This window comes from Mastomys coucha, unplaced genomic scaffold (assembly GCF_008632895.1).
Source record: "Mastomys coucha isolate ucsf_1 unplaced genomic scaffold, UCSF_Mcou_1 pScaffold3, whole genome shotgun sequence".
Classification (NCBI taxonomy): domain Eukaryota; kingdom Metazoa; phylum Chordata; class Mammalia; order Rodentia; family Muridae; genus Mastomys; species Mastomys coucha.
Window position 1 is genome coordinate 7,521,383 of NW_022196909.1, and position 8,806 is coordinate 7,530,188.

The 8,806-nt window shown below is 44.3% G+C and overlaps 1 protein-coding gene across 7 annotated transcripts in view; it reads left to right on the plus strand.

The window, feature by feature from the left end:
- Ak9 (adenylate kinase 9) overlaps positions 1-8,806 on the plus strand; it is a 137,443-nt gene that overhangs the window by 124,017 nt on the left and 4,620 nt on the right. For 6 of the 7 annotated variants that reach the window (XR_004112534.1, XM_031348417.1, XM_031348419.1 and 3 more), the window contains 3 exons: positions 4,289-4,485; positions 5,780-5,949; positions 6,819-6,917. Coding sequence is in view for 6 of the 7 variants with exons in the window: in XM_031348417.1 (XP_031204277.1) it covers positions 4,289-4,485; positions 5,780-5,949; positions 6,819-6,917 (466 nt within the window). In the remaining variant the exon portion in view is untranslated. Of the gene's footprint in view, positions 1-1,030; positions 2,419-4,288; positions 4,486-5,779; positions 5,950-6,818; positions 6,918-8,806 lie in introns of those variants that run through there. The other variant, XM_031348422.1, reaches the window with a different exon arrangement.

Genomic DNA, 8,806 nt, shown 5'->3' on the forward strand with positions numbered 1-8,806 from the left:
GTCTCTCTTCTTGCTGGTTAGTGCCTCTCCCTGCACTGTGGGGTCTCTCTTCTTGCTGGTTAGTGTCTTTTGTTGTGCAGAAGCATCTTTGTCTTGATCAGTGAACCACCTTATCAAATTTGCTTTCCTTGCCTGTACTTTTGGGGTCTGACTAAAAAAAATATTTATTAGACTTGTGAAATTTTTTGTTTCCCTGTCTTTCTCTCCTTCCCTTCTGCTCTCCCTCCCTCCCTCCCTTCATTATCCATATATACATCCATCCATCCATCCATCTATCCATCTCCTTTCCCTCTCTCCCCTGCCCTTTCTCTCCCTCTCTCTCCCTTTCTCCCTGCTTTCTCTCATTCTCCTTGACTCCCTTCCTCTCCTCCCCCTCCCCACTGCTTGTTGTGTCAGAGTCTAGCTCTATGCCCCAGGCCTTGCAACTCCCAGAGACACTATTGGCTCAGCCTGCCAAGTGTCAGGATCATAAGCATAAAACTTCCTGTAGTTTTAGATCCTCAACACATTTTGAGATTTTAGTATTTAGGTTTTGTTGTTGGTTTTTGTTTTTTTTTGGGGGGGGGGTTGGTAGGGCTTTTGTTGTTTGGTTGTTTTTGTTTTTGTTGTTGTTTTGTAGATTGAATACAGGGCTTTTCACATATTAAGCTAAAATAGATAGCGTTGAGCTATATGCTATGTTATTTGTTTCTTGTTGCTATGGCACCTACCTGAGAAAAACAGTATCAGGAGGAGATCTTCTGTGGGCATACTCTGAAAGGTCTGAATCCATCATCCTGTCTGTTGTGACTGTTCCATGGCTGTGGTGGCTGTTTTGTGGCTGTGGTGTTTGTTTCATGGCTATGGTGTTTGTTTTGTGGCTATGGTGGTTGTTTCGTGGCTATGGCAGTTGTTTTGTGGCTGTGGCGGTTGTTTTGTAGCTGTGCTGTTTGTTTCATGGCTGTGGCGATTGTTTTGTGGTTGTGGTAAGGTACCACATCACTGTGGGGAAGATGTAAAAGATGAAGCTTTGTCATTGTATTACATCCAGGAAGTGGAGAGGAAGAAGGAAAGATGGAATACAACCTTCAAAGTCATGCCTCAATGACCTACTTCTTCATTCAAGTTGCCACTACCCCCAAGATGATGTCAACACCTGAAGATCAAGACTTCGTTATACATGAGGGACATTTTGTACTCAAACCATAGCATCCCATCTTTGGCTCTCAGCTGTCTCATAATGCGAAATGCATTTAGTCTATCTCCCAGAGCCTCCACTGTCCAAAAGTCCAAATTCTGAGCCTTCTCTGAACCGAAAGGCAAACCTTTCTCATACAACCAAAAGGAAACTTACATGTGCTGTGATATAACAACACTGGGTAAATTCAAATTCTAAACAAGAGGAAGGGATAGGAACCCAACAAGACATTATCAGACCAAATGATATAGTCACAGCTCCATGTCCAATATCTGAGACTTATAGTGTTTTCATCTGAATGAAACCAGGCTTGAGTAGCCCCACCCCACCCTCCTAGCCTCACAGCCTATCTCTCAGGCTGGCTCCATTCACTCCCGTCAGCTTTCCTCAGCAGACTGTCCATGTTCTTGGCATTCATCCTTACATCTCCACTGTGTCTTAGATTCCACCGACACAACTTTGTGCAACAGTATTTCAAGAGCCACCTGGAGAGATATTGACCTTGCCACACATTGATTGACCTCCCTGCCCTCTTTTAGAGTCTCAGTGGAAGCTTCTATGATCCTTTAACTCTCTTATTAGTCATATCTGAAATGGCCGATATCACCTAGATCATTATTTATTTATTTGCTCACTTTTTGAGACAGAGATTTGCTGTGTCTCTCAGACTAGCCTCAAACCCTGGCTTCCTGAATGCCAGGGTTACTGGTTACATCACTACACCCAGTAGGCAGCCTCGTCTTCTACGTGAACCAGCCTTTAGGAAGGCAAGAGAAAAGTGAGAGAGCCAGCAAGACAGAAGTCCTGGCCTTTGGAATTGGTTTAATTTCCTAGGGTTACTATGAAAAAATGCCCAGAGTGAGTGAGTTAAATGACAATGATGTATTATATCACAATTCAAGAGGCAAGACATTCAAAATTAAGGTGCTGGCAGTGTCGTGCTGTCTCTGAAGCCTTTGTGAAAAGACCTGCTACATGCCTTTCTCTTTTGTGTCCAGAACAGCCAGCAATCATCGGCTGATGAAGGCACCTAACAACCCTAACACTGAATGACATTCTTCTTGTCTCTCTGTCATAAGTCAAGTTCCTCAGTCTCTTTGTCCATCTAACTTTGTTTTCAAGTTTACATTCAAAGGTGCTATGAATGCTTCAGTATCTTTTTTAAGACAACACGGTTGAGGCTGGAGAGAAGGCTCAGTGGTTAAGAGCACTGACTGCGCTTCCAAAGGTCCTGAGTTTAATTCCCAGCAACCACATGGTGGCTCACAACTATCTGTAACAGGATCTGATGCCCTCTTCCCGTATGTCTGTTGCTACATAAAAGAATAAATAAATCTTAAAAGAAAGTTTTTTTAAAAGAAGAAGGTGACTATAACAAAGTTGAGCCTAGCAAATAATCCCGTGGTATAAATCACATTTGTTTGTTTGTTTGTTTTTCCAGACAGGATTCCATTATGTAGTCCTGGCTGGTCTTTAACCCAGAGAGACTCACTGCTTCTGCCTCCAGTTCTCAGAGATTAAAGGCATGTGCTGTTGGCATATCCTTTTTCATTAGAAACAAATACCCACATACAGAGTGAACAGATTTATAAGGTATGAAAACCACAGAGCACAGACCCACAACAGTACCAAAGATGGAGCAGCCAGTGTGTGTCCTTCAGTGATGCTCATGGTACAACAACACAATGAACCAACCAGACATAGGTTCAATCAGTGACAATCAATAGTGACATAATCAGGCACATGTTCAAATTAACAGAATAATTAGGAAAATCAGGCAGCAAAAGTCTTATATAGAAAGTATCAACATCACTTTGTCTTCAGGTGAGTAACACCACTCCTGTGAAAACCACAAAGATATTGGTAAACCCTGTCCAGTTACCACTCTGAACTCTTCAGGGTAGACCAGGACCTGGTGGAATGGTCAGAGTTCATGGCTGACATCCATTTTTGTGACACTCAGAAGTGGAGTCAAGGCCATCAGAGTCAGCTCTGTTGATTCAGTTGAGTCACGGATTTTTCCACTTGGAGACTCTCGTATTCCATTGGTGTGCAGCCTCAGGACCATTCTGGGGATGCTGCTGGGGCCTCCCTGGCCATTGCTTGCTTTTAGAAGGTCAGTGGGAGATGACAGCCAATAAGACAGTGTTTCCCAATGTCCACCCTGTTGAAGGGCTATGACTGCTGGACCGCCAGTGTCTTAGGGTTTCATTGTTGGGAAGAGAGGCCATGACCAAGACAACTCTTATAAAGGACAATATTTAACTGGGGCTGGCTTACAGTTCAGAGGTTCAGTCCATTAACATCAAGACAAGAGCATGGCAGCATCCAAGCAGGCACAGCACTAGAAGAGCTGAGAGCTCTGCATCTTGATCCAACTGCAGCCAGGAGAAAATTGACTCTTCCAAACTAGGCTGAGCTTCAAAGCCTACCCCGACAGTGACACATTTCCTCCAGTAAGACGACACCTCCTAACAGAACCACTGTTTCTGGGCAAAGCATATTCAAACCACTACATATACTGTATGCAAAAGACATGTATATATGCAAATGTATATAGAAAAAAAAAGACTAAAAAGGGTATAAACCCAACAGTGAGTGCCTCTCACAGTGAGAGGTAGGCTAGAGGCTGCAGGCATGAAGAATAACTTTTGTTTGTTTGCTTGCTAGTTTGTTTGTTTGTTTGGTTGGTTGGTTGTTGTTGGTTTTGGTTTTTTGAGACATGGTTTCTCTGTGTAGCCCTGGCTGTCCTAGAACTCACTCTGTAGTCCAGGCTGGCCTCAAACTCAGAAATCCATCTGCCTTTGCCTCCCAAGTGCTGGGACTAAAGGCGTGCGCCACCACCGCCCAGCACTAGTTTGTTTTAAAACAGGTTCTCACAATGTAGCCCTGGTTGGCTTAAAACTTGAAGCAATCCTTCTGCCTCAGCCTCTAGAACATAGGATTGTGGACCTCCACCACCACAGGCATTTATAGTAACATCATTTTTCACTCTATCATTTAGAATTTTAATGCATAGTGTAAATATAGTGGTGCCTAACTGAAATTATTTTAATGTTTAATCATATTTCCTGTGAAAATATATAGTAATAGTTAATATGTTAATAACAGGGAAAGCTGCATGCATTGACAAATTATGTATCACGCCTGAGGAGCTGATCTCGCGCCTGGGAGAGTTTAAACAGTTCTGCCCCGTCAGCCTAGCAGAATCGTATGAACTAATTGATTGCTCTGTAACTAGCAGCTTGGAATTTGCAGCAGAGTTCAGGGGACACTATTATAAAATGAGTTCCCAGGAAAAGCTAAATGTAAGTCCGTTTCTCATGTAAAGACTCATGAAGGGAGGAAAATGGCCTGTCTTAAGCTTCATCAAATGAGAAAAACAGGCACACTAGGGAATGCCGCTCAGAGAATTGGGACTAAGAACCCATCCCTGGAGCCTGCGACTCAGGGACCAGTGAGAAACTCAGAGGGTAGCCCTGACCCCCAGACATACTTGGAAGGCTTTGGTCAGTGGTGTGGTGGGTCACGGGCAGGGAAAGCCAATAGTTGGGTGTCACCAATGGAGGAGCTATGAAGTACCACAAGACTCATCCTTCAGAAAGGCACCCAGGGGTTCAGCTTCAAGGGCTGCGGGAGTAAAGCAAAAGTCAGTAGGAATGAAGCAAAAGCTTGACTGTCATCTTCCGTGTTTAAAACAAAGAAAGAAAACAAACAAACAAACAAACAAACAAAACACTAGAATTTCCCAGCTAGTCTGTGGAAATCCCCTCCAAGAGTGCCAAATTCTGTGGATGCACAAGTATAGAGGAGGGTTATATGTATTTGCATATAACCCAGCTGCACACACCTCCCACATCCGTTAAGGCACTTCTCGGTGGCTTATGATACCTAACGCCATGTGAATGCCATGTAAGAAGTTGCCATCCTGTACTGTTCAGGGGATGATGCGTGTAGGAAATGCCATACATGGTCAGTAAAGAAACACCCTTTTTCCCGAATATATCCAATCAGAATCCAAGGCCTCAGAACACAGATGTGGAGAACGGGCTACGTGCACCCATGGATTTAAAAGTCTGAGCGTGTACCGATCCCAATATTTTTATGCCTGTGACTTGATAATATATAATGGTCCGTAACTGAAGACAGTAATAAAACCTAATCTGAATACTTTATTTCCTCTGAAGAATGAGGATTTTAATTTATTTACTTGGGGGTATGCTTATTTCTTCCTGCTTATAGCATGATCACAGAACTTTCGAAGCAGAAGTCCTGCCAGTTACTCTGCCTTTGCACGTTGCAGAGCAACTGCAGCTGCTGGCGAACCCCCCAAGGGCAGAGCTAGGCTGGCAGGTGGCTAGAGACTCCGTCCTTGTCGCAGATTATGAACTAAAAGTAATATTTTTTTTAATAAGACGAGACCTTTAACTGCTTGGGATTATTGTCCTGGGGAATGTCTTGTGGGAGAGGAAGTTACAATAGCTTCTCTCAGATGACTTGAACTGGAACAGGAACAGAGCTGGACAGCCTCCAGTCATGGCTTCATGGGTGTATTATTGCTGTTTTAAATGCATTTTGCTGCTGTGCCTCTTTTCTTAATAGAAATTTCTGAAGAACCCGGAATTGTATGTGCCTCCCTTGGCACCTCATGCACTCCCACCTGATGACTTGCTTCCCAAAAGGCTGACGCTGTCAGAGCTGAAGAGCCGTTTTCCTAAGTGTGCTGAGCTGCAGGGCTACTGCCCAGTGACTTACCAGGATGGAAAACAAAGGCAGGTTCTCACACTTGTACGGCAGACCCACGCCCCTGCTCAGAACCAGTGGACAAACGTTTTAAGGATTTATTTTTATTCTCATTTGTGTGTGCATTTGTGCAGATGTGCATGCATGTGGGTGCACGCCCCTGTGTGTGTGTGTGTGTGTATGTGTGTGTGTCTGTGTGTGTGCACGTGCATGTGTAAGCCAGAGGCTAAACTGGGTGTGGTCCCTCAGCCAGCAAGCCCCAGAGATCCACTTATCTCCACCTTGAACTGCACCTTTTAACTTTTCCATTTCATACTGGAAGCCAGCTCTTCCTAATGCAAGCTAAACATCTGCAGAGTGTTTTGGTTTAGGAAATCCACTTTTTAAAAATAATATAATCTGATTTTCAAATTGTTTATTTGAAAATTTATTTATTTGAATATTTATTATTGTTTTCAATCATTATTTTATTATAAAATGAAGCACTTCCCTTTGAGAACTTTCTTAGTTTACATCACCCGGAAAGAGAACTAATGTACCATGTGCATGCAGGTGCCCAAAGAGGCCAGGAGAGGGCGTCTGATCCCCTGGGATGGGCAAGGAGGCCAGGAGAGGGCGTCTGATCCCCTGGGATGGGCAGCTGTGAACCACCGACCATGGGTGCTGGGAACTCCTACTCCTGCCACCCTCCCCCCCCCGCCCCCTGCAAGATTGGCCCATGCTCTTCAGCTCTGAGCCATCTCTCCAGCCAAGAAAGACTTACCATGCTCATTCCTCAGGGAACTGTTCCTTTCTTCCTTGAACTGCACATGAAGAAAAATGACACACTTTAGTCATGCAGTACTACATATTAATTATACAACATAGATTATTTTCACAGTGGTTTCTGATCTTTTAGATATGAAGCCCTGGTGCCAGGTGACATCCAATATGCCGTAGAGTATCGTGAGCGCATATATATTTGTGAGAGTGAAGAAAAACTCCAGAAATTCTTGAGGTGAGATTTTTCCCCAAATTATAAAAATGTTTATTATCTTCCATGTCCCATGTACTGTGCTTAGAACTGTGGGAGAGAAGGAGAGGGGAGGAAAAGACATACACACGTAGATATACTCACACACACATTCACACATACACACATACATACACACACATACATTCACACACACACTCACACATACACATATATACACACACACATTCACACACACACACATACATACACATACATACACACACATACATTCACACATACACACATATACACATACACTCACACATACACTCACACATACACACACATACATTCACACATACACATATACACATACACATACTCACACTCACACACACACATACATTCACACATATATACACACTCACACATACATTCACACATATGGACATATACACACACACACTCACACACACACACATACACACACAGGTGAATAAGTACTGGGGCTCTAGGATGCATGATCCATTTTGAGAACCTGATAATAGAATATTCTGGGGCCTTGTCTTAGGGTTTTACTGCTGTGCACAGATACCATGACCAAGGCAACTCTTATAAGGACAATATTTAATTGGGGCTGGCTTACAGGTTCAGAGATTCAGTCTATTATCATCAATGCAGGAGCATGGCAGCATCCAGGCAGGCATGGTGCAGGAGGAACTGAGAGTTCTACATCTTCATCTGAAGGCTGCTAGAAGAAGACTGGCTTCCAGGCAGCTAGGATGAGGGTCTTAAAGCCCCACCCACAGTGACACACCTACTCCAACAAGACCACACCTCCAAATAGTGCCACTCCCTTGGCTGAGTATATACAAACCATCACAGGCCCTAAGAGTGAGGAAGGGCCTAGCATTCTGGCATGATTGGATTGTCTGTGTGAGAACTGGGAATGAACTAGAATAAGAGATAGAGGGCCAGATTCCAAGCTGATGGGCCTGCAATCAGCCTGTCCCTGGGGACCTGAGAACTGAAAGGAAATCAGCATGTCTGGATGTGATATAGTGGCAGGGCTGAAGGAGGTGACCAGGGGGAAGTGCCGAAGGCCAAGTATGAGCACCAAACAGCATTTAGACTTGACCCCGAGAGCTATAAAAGTCAACAGCCTGCTTCTAAGCTAGGTCAGTGTTAGAACCCATTTTGCTTAGAAAAGAGATCTCCATGCGGTGTTAAGAGCGGGCTGGAGGCAGAAATGGTGTTTAGAGGGTAATAGAGTAATTCTAAATGGAATATGAGCTCACACCCCAAGAACCTGCACTCTGTCACCAGTCACCCCTCCTACCACCACCACACATGGTCAGAAGGCGACCACAGAGGTGAAGGACAGCAGAGCTGGGAAGCTGAGACCTGGGGGATGGAGCCTTCTGGGAAGCCTTGGGAAGTGAAGCCAGGCTGGGGCGGGGCCTCTTGGCAAGTGCTGCTGAGTGGGACTGAGGGAGCCTGGAGGAGTGATGAGGCTCCCAGACCAACCCAGAGGAGAAGAGAGCCAGAGCAGCCAGGGGAAGAGTTGCTAAGGAAAGTGAGTCAGACCGGAAACATCACAATTGGTGCGCACTGCTTCCAACCTCACATCCAGCTTCCCCCATCAGAAGCCAGAACCAAACCCCTTTAAACTTTGCGATTTTAAACATTCACATCTGGTTTCAAAAGAAAGAGAAAATACTGTGTAAAAGGAGTTTGTGCCTGAGATTGTCATTTCTAGAGGGCCTCAGGGTTGAGGAAACTTAATTGTTAAAAAAAATATATATATATGAGAGATGTTAGTTGCTGGAAGAGATGCAGGATTGAAGGAGAGAAGGTGAATTTACTATCAATGCAGGATTGAAGGAGAGAAGGTGAATTTACTATCAATGCAGGATTGAAGGAGAGAAGGT